Source organism: Pantherophis guttatus, chromosome 5 (assembly GCF_059756535.1).
Source record: "Pantherophis guttatus breed Tessera chromosome 5, ASM5975653v1, whole genome shotgun sequence".
NCBI classification, from domain to species: Eukaryota; Metazoa; Chordata; class Lepidosauria; order Squamata; family Colubridae; genus Pantherophis; species Pantherophis guttatus.
The window spans coordinates 66,616,068-66,635,518 of record NC_142067.1 but is presented as its reverse complement, the minus strand read 5'-3'; the positions used below and the strand labels follow the sequence as shown (position 1 = coordinate 66,635,518).

General features: G+C 42.1%; 2 protein-coding genes across 4 annotated transcripts in view; both read right to left on the bottom strand.

Moving 5' to 3' along the window:
* The window catches only part of DMD (dystrophin), a 2,041,544-nt gene that overhangs the window by 1,700,910 nt on the left and 321,183 nt on the right, over window positions 1-19,451 (bottom strand). The gene's annotated exons all lie outside the window — the stretch shown is intronic.
* Window positions 108-1,045, bottom strand: LOC132712496 (uncharacterized). The gene has a single exon (XM_060694116.2). The coding sequence runs from the start codon at window positions 969-971 to the stop codon at window positions 108-110; it is 864 nt and encodes a 287-aa protein (XP_060550099.1). The 5' UTR covers window positions 972-1,045.

Here is a 19,451-nt window from a genome sequence, read left to right as displayed (position 1 = left end):
AAGGGGTCTGGCTTTGAGTCCATAAGACAGCGAAATACAGGCCTTAATCCACCGGTCCACAGTGGAAGCAGAAATCTTCTGACCCATGGAAGCCGGATGGAACGAGACTAGAAGAGCTTCAGTCCAGCAAAAGGACACTGTGCGACGTATGTATTGATGAAGAGCCCGCCGCACATCCAGCGTGTGCCAACGTTCTCACGGTGGTGTCTGGGAGACGGACAAAAGTCCGGTAAAACGAACTCCTGGGCCCGGTGAAACCAGGAGTTCACCTTGGGCACAAACACAGGGTCCAGCCAGAGAATCAAAGTATTGGCATGAAAGATGCAGAGATCCTTCCTAATTGACAAGGCAGTGAGTTCTGAAACCCTCCTGGCTGATGTAATAGCCAGGAGGAAGGCCACCTTGAATGAAAGGAACTTGAGAGCGATGGAACCCAATGGTTCAAATGGAGGCAAGGTAAGAGCTTGTAGAACAAGCGGCAAGTCCCAAGATGGATATCGATGGACCGTAGGAGGTTGTAGATTCATGGCGCCATGGAGGAAACCTCGAATCCGAGGGTGATGTGACAGGGATTGGTAAGGCGGGCAGGTAAGAACGGTTGACAATGCTGTGGTTTGCCGCCGGAGAGTAGAAGAAGCCAAACCTCTATCCAATCCCGCCTGAAGAAAGTCAAGGATGTCTGGTATATCCGCAGATGTCGGATCAACATGGTGTTTGGAATACCAGGTGCAAAATGCCCTCCAAGATGCCTCATAAATACGGGATGTGGATGACCATCTGTAAGCTTGGATTGTCCCAATCACATCATCTGACAGGCGGTCCCTCTTCATGATGACCTTCTCAAGTGCCAGACGGTCAACTGGAGCCACTGAGGCTCTGGGTGGCTTATGACCCCCTGGCACAGAGAGATCCGACTTGGAGGAATCACCCATAGACGAGAGATGGAGAGCACCACCAGATTGGCGTACCATGGACGGCGTGCCAATTGGGTGCCACTAACAGCAGTTCCGCTCTATCGGTGAGCATCTTCCGGACAACCCGCGGAATGAGGGGAATCGGGGGAAATGCGTACAACAGGCCCGGGGGCCAACGGCACCAAAGGGCATTGCAATCCTCCGCCAGCGGATCCGGGTAACGGGATACGAAGCGAGGAAGGTGAGCATTCAACTGGCTGGCAAACAGGTTGATGACTGGAATCCCGAACCGATCTGCGAGTTCCCGAAACAGGATGGGATGAAGTTGCCACTCCGCAGGACCGATTTGCTCCCTGCTCAGCCAATCGGCCCTGATGTTTGCTGTGCCGGAGATGTGGTCCGCCTTGATGGAAAGAATGTAGCACTCCGCCCAACGCAGCATCCTCTCCGCTTCGAGTATCAGCGGTCGTGACCACGTGCCCCCTTCCCGGTTCACATGTGCTTTGGCTGATGTGTTGTCTGTGAGGACCAATATGTGATGACCTTCTAAGGTGGACTGGAAGTGACGCAGAACCAACCGAATTGCCCTCAGCTCCAGAAGGTTGATGCTGTGTTGCCGTTCAGATTGAGACCACTGGCCCTGCGCCACCTGATTGTGGAGGTGTGCGCCCCATCCGTGAAGACTTGCATCTGTGGTCAGTACCAGACGGTCCAACTCCAGGAAGAAACAGCCCTGCAATAGGGTGTGAGATGTCCACCAATGGAGCGAGAGATGAATTTGTGGAGGCAGGGCCACCTTGCGAGATGAGGTGCTGCGGCCCGTCCGCTGAAATGGGAGGAGGAACCATTGGAGAGGCCAAGAGTGCCTGCGAGCCCAGGGAACGATGGAAAAGCAGGAAACCATCTTCCCTAACAGCTGAGACAGGAGCAGAAGGGGGACGGATCTCTGGGAAAGCACTTGAGTCACCAACTCCGTGAGGCTCTGGACTCTGTCTGGCGACAAAAACACCTGACCCCTGACTGAATCAATCACCACCCCAAGGTGAAGTAGACGGGTGGAAGGTATCAACTGGCTTTTGTCGAGATTGATTGAGAAGCCGTGCCGCTGGAAAGTACTGATCACCAACTCCATGTCTCATGTTGCCTGAGTGAGGGAGGACGATAGAAGTAAAATATCGTCAAGGTAACACAAGATCCTCACAGGGAGGAGTCTCAGAGTAGCTGCCATCACCGCCACCAGTTTTGTGAATGTCCTGGGAGCTGAAGAGAGCCCGAAGGGCATGGCACAGTATTGGTAATGGTTGCCCGCATACTCGAATCGGAGATACTTCCAGTGGGTGGAATGGACCGGGACATGCAGGTAAGCCTCCCTGAGATCCAGTGACTGTAAGAGGTCTCCCTCTCTCACATTGCCCAGGATCGATCGAAGGGAGTGCATCTTGAACCTGCGATAATAGACGGACAGGTTCAGTTGCTTTAGATTTAGAATTCCCCTCCAGTCCCCTGAAGTCTTGGGGACTAAGAACAGGGTTGAGTAGAAGCCGGTCCCAATCTGATCCAAGGGAACCGGTTCTATGGCTTTTATGTCCAATAGATGCCGAATCTCCTCAGACATCAGGCGTTGCTTCTCTGGCGAGACCGGAAACGGGCAACGCAGGAAACGAGCAGGAGGACAGCCGGTGAACTCTATGGAGAGCCCCTCGGCTACAGTACGACGCACCCACCCATCTGTGGTCGAGCATTCCCACTGGCAGTGGAAGAACTGGAGACAACCACCAATGGGATCTGAGGGCCGGGAGTCACTTGCCCCTGCGATAGTTCTTGTACCCGGATCCTCGGAAGGGGTGCTTGGAAGAAAACTGGGGTCAGTTACGGTCACGGGATTCGTGTCTATCTGTGAAATGGTCACCGCCCTGGAAGGAAGGCCTCTGAGAGAAGGACCCCCCCGGGTCCTGAGGAGGCCCGAAAGGGCTGCCACTTAGAATAAGGAGTGTAGCGGCGCTCCAGTCTGCGGTATGAAGCTGGTAGAATCTTCTGCTTGTCTTTATCCTCAATGAGGAGCGGATCTACAGCGGCCCCAAAAAGGTTGGGAGCCTTATATGGTGCCGCCGCCAGCTTCCATTTAGCCTTGGCGTCGGCCTTCCAACTGCGAAGCCAGAAGAGGCGCCTAGACGTGACTGTGGAGGCTAGAGCGCGAGAAGCAAATTTGGCCAAATTCAAGGAGGCGTCCACCGAGTATTCAGTGGCGGCAACGATTTTATTAATATCTTGGTGTAATCTAGTGTCCTCGGGAGGAAGCCTTTCCTGTAGTTGCCTTAGCCAAATTAACGATGCCCTATTAAAAAACAATGTAGCTGTTGCAGTCTTGATTGCCCAAGACGCAGTCTGATGTGCCTTCCGGAATGCGAGTTCGGCTCTCCTGTCCTCCGATTTAAGGCTATCCAATGAGTCTGAGGAGAGCAATGAAGCGGATGACAAACTCGCGACCGGGGCATCTACAGATGGTAACGCCAAAAGGTCATCCAATTCAGGCGCAGCACAGTACAACTTCTTGTCCTGACTGCTGGGCGCTGTTAAGGAGCCCGGCTGACTCCACGGATTCTGAATCACCTCTGAGAATAATTGAGGGCAAGGAATAAAGTCTTTGTCCGGTTTGGAGAGTGTAACCAGGGCTTCATGAGGACCCATTGAAGTTTGGGATCCGCTGGACAGCGACCCGCTTGTCCCAAGGTTCGTTGTTAATCTGGCTTTATGTAAAAGAGATTTGAAAAGAGAAGACTGGAAAAGGCCGGTAAATGCCGGGGCATCAGGCAACAGGCCCTCGTCCTCTGAGAATTCTATATCCTCAGGACCATCCTCCCCGTGTTCTGATTCAATGGAGGAAGTAGGTTCCTTGTGAGTAGGGGAACAAGGTCTCGTGGCCAGCTGGTTCTGTGCCAGGGATTGTATATGCATAGGTGGATAGGGCAACTAGGAAGCCTGTTGAATACCTGCCGCCAAGATGGATGACAGAGCTGTGGACAACATAGATTGAAAGACTATATGGCTCCCTGCCAGATACCCCTCCTCAGCGCGGAGCCCCGCGGCAGTCAGTGTAAAGGTAGCCTCTGGCTGCTTTCATTGGAGGACTGGCGGTGCGGATAAACCCACAGCCGAAACGTCTGGCATGGAGAGTGATACCCCTTTTGAACGAGCAAGTGGTAGACCACAGGTTATGAGACTCTCCGCCGGTGAGCCGGACGGTGGAATCGGAGTCAGAATGGGGCCCACTGGATATGGGACCCGTAGTAAAGGCATGCTGTAATGGTTGTGCCTCTAACCCCAGAGACGTAGAGGCAGCCAGTCTTGCCTTATTAAACTGGTGTTCCAGCACATTGTGATGCCAAGGCATGTCCTTATTCGAGCTGGAGGAAGTCTTGGACAGGTGAGAGATGTGGCTGGAAGAAGTCGCCCACCTTCCCGACCTGGACTTGGGTTTAAAAAGCCTGGGAGGGCTGGCCTCATGTTCGCGGTCTGAAGATAGTGAAGAGTCCGCCATGGTACCAATACAGGAAAACGGACTAGCCAGTCCAGGCAATATAGGTGCAGAGGTGGGACTGAGTACCCCCAAAGTTACAACCACTTCTATAGCCCACAAGCCTCAGCGACGGTGGGAAATTGAAGGCCGTGGAAGGAGCGAGGCGAATCGCCCTCTGAGCACTGCGAAGCCAAGCAAACCTCAGAGTGTGCACGGACACCGTGCAGGGACTCCGGAGCCGCCCTAGTGAGAGCTGAGTCCAAAATCAATAAACGTGGTGCGGACAAATCAGCGGACCAACAGTCCAGCCACAGCACCGGCGGCTAAATTGCCCAACACGGAGCCGCCCCGAAGGGACAGAATCCGGCAGCTGCTGCTTGCGATGGATAAAGAGACGCGGGATGGCCTGGAGCCCCAGACACGTCACGCGCGCCTCAGCAGCTGGCAGTACAATAAGCTCTCTCCCGAAAGTAAATTCTAATCAAAAATAAAGAAAATAGGCTAATGAGCCTACAATTTAATAGGGAAAAACCCCGAGCATGAAGAAAAAACACCAGTCTGTCAATGACTGAGAGAAAAAGACTGGAGTCCAGGGAGACAAGGGGGCGTGGTTATGGCACAAAGAAAGTATTTTTGTCTCAGTGGTTGTCAAGACATGGAGAATGAACCCAGCCATGGATTGTGGGAGCAGCGCACTAGAAAAGAAGTAACAGTTTCAATATTACATCAGTACCAATTATTTCAGTCAAGCTATTTGGTGGAAAAAAATGCATTCCAATATTACTTGGTATGTATGCGTGTGCGCGCACACACACACTCATACATTTATTATTTATTTGTTTCCATTTATATACCGCCCTTCTCCAATAGGACTCAGGGCGGTGAACACCGGAATAAAAACAGAACATACAAAATTTAAAAGCAGTTTAAAATGATTAAATATTTTTTTTGGCCGTAATTTAAAACAACCCAATTTAAAATCAATTAAAATTTAACTCAAAACTGTGGGATCAAGCCAGCCCAGCTAGTTGAAATAAATAAGTTTTCAGGGCCCGACGAAAAACCCGGAGGTCTGTTATTGTACGTATCTCTGGGGGGAGGTTGTTCCAGAGGGTGGGCGCCGCCACAGAAAACTCTCCCCCTGGGGGTCGCCAGCCGGCACTGTCTGGCGGACGGCACCCTGAGGAGGCCCACTGTGCGAGCGTACTGGCCGGTGGGAGGCTATTGGTGGCAGAAGACGGTCTCGTAAATACCCCGGCCCTAAGCCATGGAGCGCTTTAAAGGTGGTCACCAACACCTTGAAGCGCACCCGGAAGACCACCGGGAGCCAGTGCAGCTCGCGCAGGAGCGGCGTCACATGGGAGCGCCCCGTCGCTCCCATAATCCCCCACGCGGCCGCATTCAGGACCAGCTGGAGCCTCCAGGTGCACCCCAGGGGGAGCCCCATGTAGAGAGTGTTGCAGTAGTCCAGGCAGGAGGTGACGAGTGCCTGAGTGACTGTGCGTAGGGAGTCCCGATCCAGAAAGGGGCGCAACTGGCATATCAGGCGAACCTGATAAAAAGCCCCCCTGGCCACGGCCATCATATGATCTTCTAGAGACAGCCGTGCATCCAGGAGGATGCCCAAGTTACGAGCCCTCTCTGTGGGGGCGAGTGATTCACCCCCAATAGCCAGTGATGGCGTCAGCTGGCTATATTGGGACGCCGGAAGCCACAGCCACTCGGTCTTGGAGGGGTTGAGTCGGAGCCTGTTTCTCCCCATCCAGGCCCGCACGGCCTCCAGGCACTGGGACATCACTTCAAGGGCATCGTTGGGGTGGCCTGGGGTGGAGATGTACAGCTGGGTGTCATCAGCGTACTGATGGAACTCCAACCCGAAGCCATGGATGATCTCACCCAGTGGCTTTACATAAATGTTGAACAGTAGGGGCGAGAGGACCGACCCTTGTGGCACCCCACAAGCAAGGTGCCTTGGGGTCGACCGCTGCCCCCCTGTCAACACAGATTGCGACCGGTCAGAGAGGTAGGAGGAGAACCACCGCAGAACGGTGCCCCCCACCCCCAGCCCCTCCAACCGGTGCAACATGATACCATGGTCGATGGTATCAAAAGCCGCTGAGAGGTCTAACAGGACCAGGATAGAGGAGCAACCCCTATCCCGAGCCCTCCAGAGATCATCCACCAACGCGACCAATGCCGTTTCCGTGCTGTGCCCAGGCCGGAAGCCGGACTGGAGCGGGTCTAGATAGACAGCTTCATCCAGGTACCAGGGAAGCTGCTGCGCCACCACACTCTCAACAACCTTCGCAACAAAGCGAAGGTTGGAGACTGGACGATAGTTAGCCAAAACAGCGGGATCCAGAGAGGGCTTCTTGAGGAGGGGCCTCACACATGAGGGGAAAGAGAGATTAACTTTAAAAAAAGATGTAGTGAAGGTTTCAGCTGTGAGTCATGACTGACTGAAGATGTCTCTGCAAATCAATAGAGACTGCCATGAAGAAGGGGAAAAAAGGCAAGTAGATCAGTCTTTTGAGTCTCTCTGGAGAATGTGAGGTCACCCACAATTGTGCTGAGTGGCAATTCCTTATGAGGGGATTGTAAAAAAGGCTGCCTCCTGTGGGTTTAAGCACCAGGAGTTAAGAAAAATGACATATTTCCTCTGAGCAGTGACAGTGCCTTTCGTAACAAAACTCAGCCAACCAAATTCACTTTTTTGTCACATTTAGAAATGTTTGATTTAAATACTTTGTGAATATTATTTCAAAATGGCAAGCTTAGTTTGACACATAGAGAGTGGATTTAAGAATTTTTAACAAAGACATAATAATTTAAAATAATATATAATTGACAAAAAACAAGAAAGGTTTTTGATTTTAAAAAGTTGTAAATGGATTGGAAGACCGAGATATTTGGAATATTGACAATTTTTATACAACATTATTTCTGTCTTATTTCCTAAATTTAAATTATTGAGTGATTACTTTAAATTACACAAAATATGTTGTGAAAGTTAGTGCAGTGTTGAACAAAATTCAGAAGTTTGTAGATTTTGCTAGTTGTGTCATGCCAATGAAGGGTATCTGGACAATGTATTTTGCAATTCTTTATTTTTGATTGAACACATTTTAATTCAAGTTCGTTACATTCTGTTCAGTTCTTTAGCTGATTGCTAAAAGACCTAAAAGTAGTTCCTAGAATTCACATATCAAAGAATACAAAATGTTTAAAAGATATTACCATTGCAATTTATAATCAAATCCAATAAATACAGAATAAATTTATGGTACAAGGAAAATCTATTACTTAAAATTGCTTTCAAAGTATCCTTTTAATTTTTTATTTCATGTTTTAAAAAATGCTATTTGCCAGCACAAACCCAAGAATGACACAGGGCAATTCTTCCAACCTGAGTTCTTTATTGCTTCATTCCTATAGACAAAATCTTGTCAAATATCTACAATATGGTCTATGAAGAATTAGAGAGGGGCTGCCTTCATCCTCTTTCTCTCACACATAATTTCTGGGCTGACTCACCTCTTACTCCTCTAGAATGCACCACTTCCTCTTGGATGTCCACCTTCTCACTACATTCCATCATACTATCATCAAATATAATTTTACAAGCATTCTCCATTTTAAAATACTCTAAAATTTACTATCCCAAATGCATTCCAACAGTATTACAGTTTTTGTAATACAAATATTACAGATCAGCAAAGGCAGTTACAGCAACATGCATATTGTTTTGTAAAGTATTGCATGAATTGCTGTTTATCATGTCCTATAAGATATTTAATTTGTTTCAATACCAGGTAGAAGCAGTTTGCCTACACAGGTTAAATGATATATGCAAATAATTTATAATGTAATAGACAGCTCTCTGGTTAGTTGTTAGACATACCTTATGTATTGAAAGCCCAATATTTATAATGGTCATTTTGACATAATTGCTCATGCTCATTTGCCTCATTGCTCAGGAGAAGATATAACATAAATGATTTCAGTTTCTTCTCCATTCTGCAACTTGCTTTAAATAGTCATATTTGTTTAATGAATACTGGTGCATGTGTCACATGAATTAATAATTTGAGTCCATGGGATTGTACTACCTAGTAAGCATGTTTACACTACCACATTAGAGGAATTACAAAAAATTCAAACATAATAGCACTTCAAAACTACACTGAACTACATTGAATATATCTTGAGGGCTAGCCAAAAAACACCCTTTTAAGTTGTTCTGTTTGAAATGAAACTTACTACTATGTAAGGCTCATAAAACAAATAGACTTATCCAAAGGCAAATTTGGATACAGCAAATTATTTGTTTGAAACCACGAAAATCAGTATTGGTGTAGCTCTTTGATCCCTTAATGCAAAATCAGTATGTACTTTTTTCCAAATAATCTGAATTTTAAGACAGCTGTTCTTTTCATAACCTTAGAGTCAGTAGTGGGTTTCAATTTCGGCCGCTACTGGTTTGCTTATGGGTGCGAGCTCACACGCAAAACGCTTCTGCACATGCACAGAGACGTCCGGGTGGGTGGGCAGAGCCTCCCGCCACCGCTGTTACAAGTTCGCTGATCCGTGGGAACCGGTAGCAACCCACTACTGCTTAGAGTTCTGAGGAATAGTTCCATCTTCACTGCTGGACAGAAATTGAGGAATGTTGGTGACAGAACAAAAAAGTGATTCTTGATCTAGTTTATTCATTTCAACATCAACATGATGAAATTCCTGATTCCAATGTTTAGGATCAGGATCATAACTGAAAGTTATTTGAGATTAATTTAAAGAAGGTGCTTTCATTTTAGGCCACCATTTTCTAAAATATACAATCTAAAATCTATACTACCTTAAGGCATGTGATTACAGGCCAAACCTTTGACATTGAGCAACTGATTATGTAGACAAAGGCAATGTCTAGTCTATATCACCCTCACATTGAAGTGTGTCAAACCAGCCAAGATGTGATTTGAATTTGCATTTCAAATAATATTACAATGTTTTATGGTTCTACTCAATTAACATATATGTGTATGGTCATGTCTGAATGTATGGACAGGTCTGTTAAATCTACAGATAGTTTTAAAAGTACTGTAGGAAGTTAGCATCCACCCCCCTCCTAGAAGAATGAAATATTCTAGGAAATATTAAAAAGGCAGAATATTATATTTCCCTGGATGAGAAATGGGGAAACATGTTTTTTAAGGCAGGAAGCAGACTCACTCTTAATAGCCCCCACCCTCCTCAATAGTCAGCACTTAAGAGATAAAGAGATAGCTAAGTCTATTCATAAGCAAATGTCCTCACCCAAGATCCAACAAAGATAGGATTAGCCTTCTACCCATCTAGCAACTGAACTCACCACATGGCACCTAGGGAGATTGCATCACCCAGCAATCTCAACCAAGCCTGGACTCAAAGGACAACCTACAAAGTTTCCCCTGCATGGCCCCATGGGAGTCTGACAACCAATCAGAATACAAGTTCAAATTCAAAGCCCAACAGAGGGTATAAATCTCTCTCTCTCTCTTTCACCCATGTGCTTTTATGCCCAGGACCTCAAAACCATGTGGTCCTGTCCATTATTAAACCATCTTTTCAAGCAGTCTATATGCTTCCAGTGTCTGGAACTGAACCCAGATGGACATTTCTTCCAACAGTACCTAATTCAATTCAGCCAAACAATTGAGAGAATTTAATAACCTTCAAATCAAACCTTTTCTTAGCTCTATTACATACATATACTAGAATTATACAAGAAAGGCATTGGTAACTCTGAATAGAAATCAAAGAAAGAATTTAACAATTCTTTAATTGTTTGCTTTGCAACTTTTGACATATAAAAATCTGATGAACTCTGAATGAAACAAAAACAGCATTGCATATTTTTATTTATTTTTATTCCTTTTTAATTAACAAAATTAAATAACAAAAAGAAAAAAGAAAAATAATAGACGGAAATAATAGTAATCATAATACATAAATTAACAAATAAAATAGAAAAAAGAACAAAAACATAAATAAAAACAAAAACAATATATATTTTATTGAAACAATAAACAGTTCTATGTACATGGCGGAAAGAACAAAAAAAATATTAAACGCCTGGATCCATAAAGACCAAAATGGATTTCTCCCGGGGAGACAAATTAGGGACAATTTGAGAATTGTTTTAGATATTTTAGAGTACTATGAAGAGCACCCCGAAAAGCAGATGGCCTTAGTTTTTTTGGATGCCCAAAAGGCATTCGATAATGTGAATTGGAATTTTATGATTAAACAAATTAGAATAATGGGGTTTGGGCAAAACTTTGAAAAGATGATAAAAATTATTTACGATAACCAGAGGGCGAGCATCTTAGTAAATGGAGATAGGACAAGAACATTTCAGATTAAGAAGGGGGTAAGACAGGGTTGCCCCCTGTCGCCGTTATTATTCATCTTGGTCCTAGAAGTCCTGTTATGAAAAATTAGGAAGAGTGAGGAAATCAAAGGCCTAAAGATTAGGAAGGAGGTCTATAAAACGCAAGCGTTTGCGGACGACGTGGCACTAATATTAGAAGACCCAATAGAATCTGGGCAAAAAGTATTAGAAGAGTTGGGCAAATATGGAGAGGTGGCAGGCCTTAAATTGAACAAATCCAAAACCAAAATATTAACTAAGAATGTATCTGAGGTGCAGCAGAAAGAGATAGAAGGAACTCTGGGACTGCAAGTTGTCAAAAAGACAAAGTATTTAGGAATTTGGATAACTAAAAGGTGCTCATCCATAAAGGAAGATAATTATATCCCGCTAATTAACAAAATGAAACAAGATTTGGACAGATGGAGGAAAACCAAACTGTCACTTATAGGCAAAATTGCCGCAGTTAAGATGAATATCCTCCCCAGAATTCTATTCTTATATCAGAATATACCAATAAATTTAGATAAGAATTTTTTTTCAGAATTAAATAAAAATATTAGGGAATTTGTATGGGAGGGGAAAAGACCCAGGATTTCTCTTAAAATCTTACAGGGAAAAAGGAACATGGGAGGATTCGGACTCCCAGATTGGGAAATTTACTATAGAGCAGCCAAACTAATATGGATAAAGGAATGGGTCACTCTGGAAAATAAGAGAATTCTAACTCTAAAAGGCCACGATTTACAGAAAGGGTGGCACGCATATTTATGGGACACAGAGAAGAAAAAGAAAACTTATTTCCATAGACATAAAATTAGGGACTCCTTAATACAAACATGGATGGGAATTAGGCAGAGATACTACGTAAAAGTCCCAAAATGGCTCTCCACGGTGGAGGCATTGATTTACCACAATAGATGGGGAATGGAGAAACTGTGCAGATATAAAGACATTGTGGACGGAGGAGGAAATATCAAATCAAATGATGTATTGAGAGGTCAAGGTATAATTCTAGATTGGTGGACCTATCTGCAAATAAAATCAAGATACCAGAGAGATAAGGATGAATACGGTTTGGAATTAGGATATAATGGAATAGACAAAATTTTGATGGGAACAGGAAAAAAAGCTTTGGCCAAGCTATATAACTATTTATTAGACGAAGAGAGAGCCGAGGATGTAGCCAGAAATCAACTGACAGCATGGGAGAGAAATATTGGGCATAGTCTAAACTTTAATGAATGGGAAGAGGCGTGGAACAAAAATTACAAAGTGACAAGAGCTGCCACATGTAAGGAAAACCATTACAAAATGCTCCACAGGTGGCATTTAGCATCTGCTAGATTAGCAAAGATGTTTCCCAATATGCATCCAAACTGTTGGAAATGTGGTCATGGTCAGGGCACCTTCTTTCATATGTGGTGGGCATGCCCCGAGGCAAAAAGATATTGGAGTAGGATTCGGAGATGGTTGCAAGAAATAATTGGAGAAGATATTGAATTGACACCAGAAATATTTCTCCTGGGAATAGTAAAGAAAGGGTATGGAAAAGAAAAGGTTCATCTCCTGATACACATAACTACAGCTGCTAGACTGGCATACGCACAATACTGGAAAGAGAAAGACCCACCACCGGAAGAATTTATCATTAGGAAAATATTGGAGTGCGCAGAGATAAGCAAATTAACCCATGAAATAAATAATGATGAGAATTCATACTACTATACTGTGTGGGGAAGGTGGTACGAATGGATGAATGATAAAATTAAGGAAGGAGAAAAAGGTGCAGAAACCAATTAGAAATGTATAGTATAAGTGACACCAGATTTTTTTTCCATGTAATTATGTATAAACACTGCATATCCGATGTTAAATAGAATTGTTATTATATTTTTATGTATATATAATAAAATCAATAAAATATTTTTTTAAAAAAACAGCATTGCATATTTTTAGTTATTTTTATTCCTTTTTAATTAACAAAATTAAATAACAAAAAGAAAAAAGAAAAACACGGAAATAATAGTAATCATAATACATAAATTAACAAATAAAATAGAAAAAAGAACAAAAACATAAATAAAAACAAAAACAATATATATTTTATTGAAACAATAAACAGTTCTATGTATACTTATTTAATGCAAATATTACTCAAGACGTACATATTGATGATACCCCACCCCAAAACCATGGATGATCTCCCCCAGAGGCTTCATATAGATGTTGAACAAAAGGGGAGAGAGGACCAACCCCTGGGGCACCCCACACGTAAGGGGCTTCAGGGCCGATCTCTGTCCCCCCGCCAACACTGCTTGCGAACACCCCGTGAGATAGGATAAGAACCACCATAAAACAGTGCCTCCCACCCCTAACCCCTCGAGGTATCGCAGTAGGATACCATGGTCGATAGTATCAAAAGCTGCCGAGAGATCTAACAGGACCAGGACAGAGGAATGTCCCCTTTCCCGAGCCCTCCAGAGATCATCAACCAGCACGACCAATGCCATCTCCATGCTGTACCCGGGCCTGAAACCCAACTGGTCCGGGTCCGGGTATACTGCTTCCTCCAGGGCCAACGGGAGCTGATGTGCCACCACGCTCTCAACAACCTTTGCAATAAAGCAAAGGTTGGAGAGAGGACGAAAGTTGTTCAATATAGCTGGATCCAAGGCAGGTTTCTTGAGGAGGGGTCTCACCACCAGACTCGGAACGGCTGGATCTCCAACAGCTCTCTAGGCCTCTCCTCCACCGCTTCATCTCCTGGAGCTCCTCAGTAAACCAAGGGGCCAGCTGGGATCTGCATTGGGTCAGAGGCCGCAAAGGCACGACCCAGTCGAGAGCCCCGCAGCAGCTTTTTCCCAGGCATCCACCAGAGTCTTGACCGGAGCGTGGGAAAGAGAGACAAATATAGTCCCAAGCTCCGTCTGGAACAGCTAAGGGTCCATCAGGTGCCTGGGACGGAACCAGGTGGTTGGTCCCGCATCCCAGTGGTGGGGGGTGGCATAATGGAAGTCCAGCCGAAGGAGATAATGATCGGTGTGTGTGTGTCCCCACATGAGTCAGGCCTTGAATTACCTGAGTCAGGTCCATGGCTGCCATGGAAGCCATGAACTCCCGGGCTGCTCCCGACATCCCACCCAGGGAAGGCAGGTTAAAGTCCCCCAGAACAATGAGTCTGGGAAACTCAACCACCAGCCCCGAAGGGCGTCCAGCAGCCCGGGCAGGGCCGTTGATACGCAGCTGGGAGATAGGTATGTAATCAACAGACCCCACTGCCCTTGAGGACCCCATCTCATGAGTAGGGACTCACATCCATCCATCTGGGGAGCAGTGACCTCCCGCGGACTATGGGTCTCCCTAATAACAACCGCCACCCTCCCACCCCACCCCTGGGTCCTCGGCTGGTGTAGCACCCAAAAACCCGAAAACATAGAGATAAATCACATTTGTACTTATTCAACAGAGGCAATAAAAAGCTAAGAAGAAATACAAAGACCAAAACACATCCTCTCTAACTTACATACAGAGAAGTAAGGATTAATACTAAACAATCAAGCAGAAAACAAGGAGCTATCTTGGAGAAAAGTGCACTCTCAGCAACACTGGTGGGTAAGCTCTTCATATAAACCAGAAGCAAATCCTGAACTGATGATGTTACCTAGACTGGTAATGAAACGTCTGCAAGCAAACAACCAATCTCAGAAAACACCAAGAAAACACCAAGAACTCCACAATTCAATCCTGAGCCATTTATATTCTCTTTTATGGAAACCTCTAAAATCTTCAACACAGTATCACCAGTATTACTTAATGTGAAAAGTTAGAAAACTAAAGTCCAGAGAATGAATCAGCCAGTTTAATATATGCTAATGACATTGATTGATTTAAATAATTGTGATTATCTTATTTTTCCTTAAAGATTCATGCACTTTCAATTTTGCCATCTACTTAAAATATATGATTATTATATATGATCCCACTTTAGAATAAAATATGCTATATTTTATCATTCATTCTAATTAATATACCATTAGTACAATTATGTCATTAATTACAAGGGAATACTTTAGTTAGAGTTAAAGACCTACGTAGATTGATAGACCACAAGTCCCTTGAACTTAGTAAAAACTAGAACAGTAAAAATGCATGGTAGATTTAATTAAACATAGAGGTAATTTTTTTTTAAATTTACAGATATTTTTTTAAAAAGCATAAATGTCAAGAATCATCAAGAAATGTGAACATGTACATTAATTCCTCAAAATGAACTTAACAACTTGAAGAGTTCTTTAGCACAACCAACCCAGAAATAAATGCAATATACTATTTGGACTCACTACATAATGTTGAATTTCTAAATAGTGAAAAAATGTGTTTTAAAAATATATACCACTTTATGAAATGACAATGCTTTTCCATTCTACAGCAGATCATAAATACACAACTGCCAAAATGAGATAATGAGCATTAGCTACTCATTAAGCTAAAATGTAGATCTAATTATACTTGCAATATTGTGTTTAGATGCCCTGTTAATGGCAAAGCAAATCCAGTGCAGAATAGTTGTATTTAAGCATAAATACAATTATTTATTTTCAGAAAGGCTAAATAACCTGATAAAAAGCTCAGGCACAGGAAATAAACATGCACACAAAGGAAACACTGGAAAATTTAACTGTCTTCATTAATCTAGCACTTAATCCTCTCAATGTTATTTGTTTCTAATCATGTACTTAATATTAAGCCAATATGCTTACCCATATGGTGCATCAATATTAGAAGCAGAAAAATAAATAAAATAAAATAAAATAAGAAAGATAAATTGCTTTAATGCTTCCACCATAAATGATTTAAGCATTTTAAGGGACTATTAACACTGAGTCTTTCCAGCAGTTTGCAAGCAGTTCCTTGTATCTCTCTCTAAGAGATACAAGGAACTCTAAGTATATCTTAGAATTCCTCAAGGAACTCAAAGCAATATGCCCAATACCCCTTCACATAATTACAACATTCTGATTTGCTTTTTTGTTTGTTTGCTGGTTTACTTGTTGCAAATCTACAGGAATCTTAGTTGTTGCAGACTGCTTGACAACAAGGTATTTTTTGCTCTCGTTTAACCTAACAACTTTTTTTTTGTAAATATTTTTTATTTTTTTTCAAACATAAACATAAAATATAACTTTCAAGAACAGAGTCTCGATCCGGTCATAGATAGTTACCACGCTTACGTTCCTTTAACAAGCTCCATTCAATTTCCCATTGCATCTTTTACGGATAGAAATTCAAAACATAAAAAAACAGATTTTAACATAAAATCTAGCATCTTCACCTAAACAAATCCATTATATCAATACAATTTTAATTTCAAACTAACTTTCGCTCATTTTTATATCTATATATCAATCCTGATTTTATCTTGTTCTTCTTCACCTTGTATCTTTTACCATCAGTGTCAAAATAATTTTTAACAATATTCTAACCTCTTATTCTAATTATTTACCTTACAATTTTATCACCACAAATCTTAATTTCAAATTCAATGAAGCTCCATTTTTATTACACTTTATAAAACAAAATTCTATCTAATTCTTGATCTCTTGACCCTTTTCCTTGAATCTTAGTATCTTAAACACACTTAAAAACACTTATCATCTATTACAGTTTTCATGTTACACAGGTTTATCACAAAAAACATGTTTTATTTAAACTAATTTCCCGGCATATTTTCTTCCATACCTCCCTCTATTGTTTGGCTGTTTTTCAGCATATTATGTTTGGCTGATTCCCAGTATAGTCTCCTCCAGAGCACCAACTATTTGTGGCTAATTTCCAGTATAGTCTCCTCCAAGCCTACCACCATTATTGGCTAATTTCCAGCATATTTTCCAGCATAATCTCCTCCAACTCTCCTCCTATTTGCTTGGCTGATTTCTAGCATTTTATTGGCTGATTTCCAGCATATTATGTTTGGCTGATTTCCAGCATAGTCCCCTCCAGGGCTCCCACTCTTGTTTGGCTGATTTCCAGCATAGTCTCCTCCAACTCTCCTGTAAGTGTTTGGCTGATTTCCAGCATTTTAACTAGTTTCCAACGTATTTCCTCCGAGTCTCAAACTCTTATCTAGTTGGTATCCATCCCTCTTATTTTAATTTTCTCTTACAATATAGTTATCTATTTTGTGTCAGTTTCCCAACATGCTCTTTCAAATTAATTCTCAATATATTTCATAATAATCATCATTTCCAGCATATATTAAATTAAATCACAGTTTGTTGCTAAAATCTGTGTATCTTATAGTTTGTTCAATAAAACCTTAGTCAAGCATAATCACCAATCTAGCATTTGTTTGCATATTAAAATTAAAACATATTACATCAAACAGTAAATTTTCTTAAAGTTGTCTCACATTAAAATATACTCTTCTTTATTGTTTTAACCACCTATATATCATCCTCTATTTTAGTTGTCATCTCTTATTTTCTATTTTTATTACTCCAAAAACCCTCCTGTTTTATCCAAAAATCATATATACCTTTAGGTTTTTAAACTTTACATTTCAATTTAGTTACATTTAAATTTATCTACTTTATTTCTTCCTTTTCTTCCTTTTTCTATCAGTCCATAAATGTTCCATTTCAAAGTTCATCTGTTCAAATTAAAAAAAATTGTATGTCCCTTTAATGCTTTATAATGTCTGTTCCATGTGTGATGCATCAACTTCATGTCTTTTATTCCTACGCCACACCTAATTTTTTTTTGCTAAGCTTGTTAATTTCCATTGTCAAATATCCAAAATATTCCTTCTTTCTTCTTAAAATCGTCCAGGACAGAATAGAAATCTCCAAATTCTATAGATCTAATGTTAATTTCAAAGTAATCCAAAGTAAAAAGCCATTTAAAAAGTTTCTTTTCCAAATGGAAAGGGAAAGGGAAATCTTTTCAATCCACTCTCCTGCTTAGTCACCGCAGACCCCATGGCAATTATGTAGCCATCTGTCTGTCTTTCTTCATTAGCTTCGTTAACTTTCAAAGGTGTAAACTCCCAATGATACATTTCTCCAATCCACTCCAAATAAGGGGAAAAAAAGTCACTTTTCTAAGTTGTTAAAAGCCAATTCTTCCAAATTTACTAAAACAAAGTCTGTCTTGGGTCTTTATTTCCATTTTTTTTTCTTTTTGATCTTCAAGCCTCCCAGATCTGTAGCTGCTATTTTTTTTTTTTTGCTTTAATTTATATGCCGCCCTACTCCAGAGACTTAGGGCGGCTTACAATGCGTTAAGCAATAGCCTTCATACTTTTGTATATTTATACAAAGTCATCTTATTGTCCCCACAATCTGGGTCCTCATTTTACCTACCTTTGAAAGGATGGAAGGCTGAGTCAACCTTGACTTTTTTTTCTTTTTGATCTTCAAGCCCCACAGGTCTGTAGCCACTATTTAAAGTTGGGGTCTTATTTTTTTCAAAAAAACCAAATAATCCTGTTGTTTTGCCTGGGTTGGTGTCACTCACCTGGCTTCGAGATACTTGCTCTTTCTTCTTCTTCTCTCCTGCACGATCTTGTGTTCCGGTCTTCCGCGGCTTTGTGGCTGCTGCCATGGCTGCCGCCGACTTCGAGGATTCCCTCTGGCCTCCGAGGAACTTGCCTGTTCCTCTTGGCACATCGAGGCGGTCCTCTTCACCCCCCTCCCCTGCAAGATGAGGGACAGTCCAAAGACCGATCGGATGGTGGTTTGTCAGTTGGGGTTTTCGCAGGCTCGTTAGCGCCCGCTATTTCCCCGACTGTGGCATAATGAAATCTGAGATTCTGACTTTGGTATTCTGATTTTTTCCCCTATGTTTTCTCTTCATTAAAAAATAGCCACCAAAATGTATGTTTACATGTATTTCATTACAACAGACTATAAAGTATACTGCAGAAAATGGAATATATATATGGACAGTTAAGGAACCAAGTAAAGTGATCCAGCAGAAATAGTTAGACTAACAAATACAGTATATAGAGGAAAGGGGGTTTAAGTATAAGTTGTTCAACATTTGAATAGCCTATATGATAAATCAATGTTTATTGTATACCACTAAGCATTTCCTACATTATTGTTCACAACATACACCTCTCCAAATCCCTTCTTTCTAACTTTCTAACCCCTCTCCCTTTGGCAAATCTAATGGATTCTCATTGAATCAGCAGATTCTCATGCTATGGGATATAAACGTCTCCAAATGATTGGGTGAAAGTTCCTTGATAATAACCATAGATTATGCTCTTATTATCTCACTGATTTATAGATGCTAAATAAAAGTGATAGTTTAGATTTTAATTTGCTACTCTTATAGAAAATATTATAATACATCAGTTTAGGTAGTAAGGAATGGACTTTAAAACAACAGATTTCAGATTTCAGATACAACATATAAAGTTCCTGTGTATTTTTGTCATTTTAGATCATTTAATTCTGAATTATATTTTTACACAAAACATACAAATTAAGTGAATATATAGTTGACTCAAAATGTTTGCTCAAAGAGTATATACTTTTATATGTATATAAAAGTTTTCTCAATAAATAAGGGAATAGGGTACCATAAGGCTAAGCCCTGTATT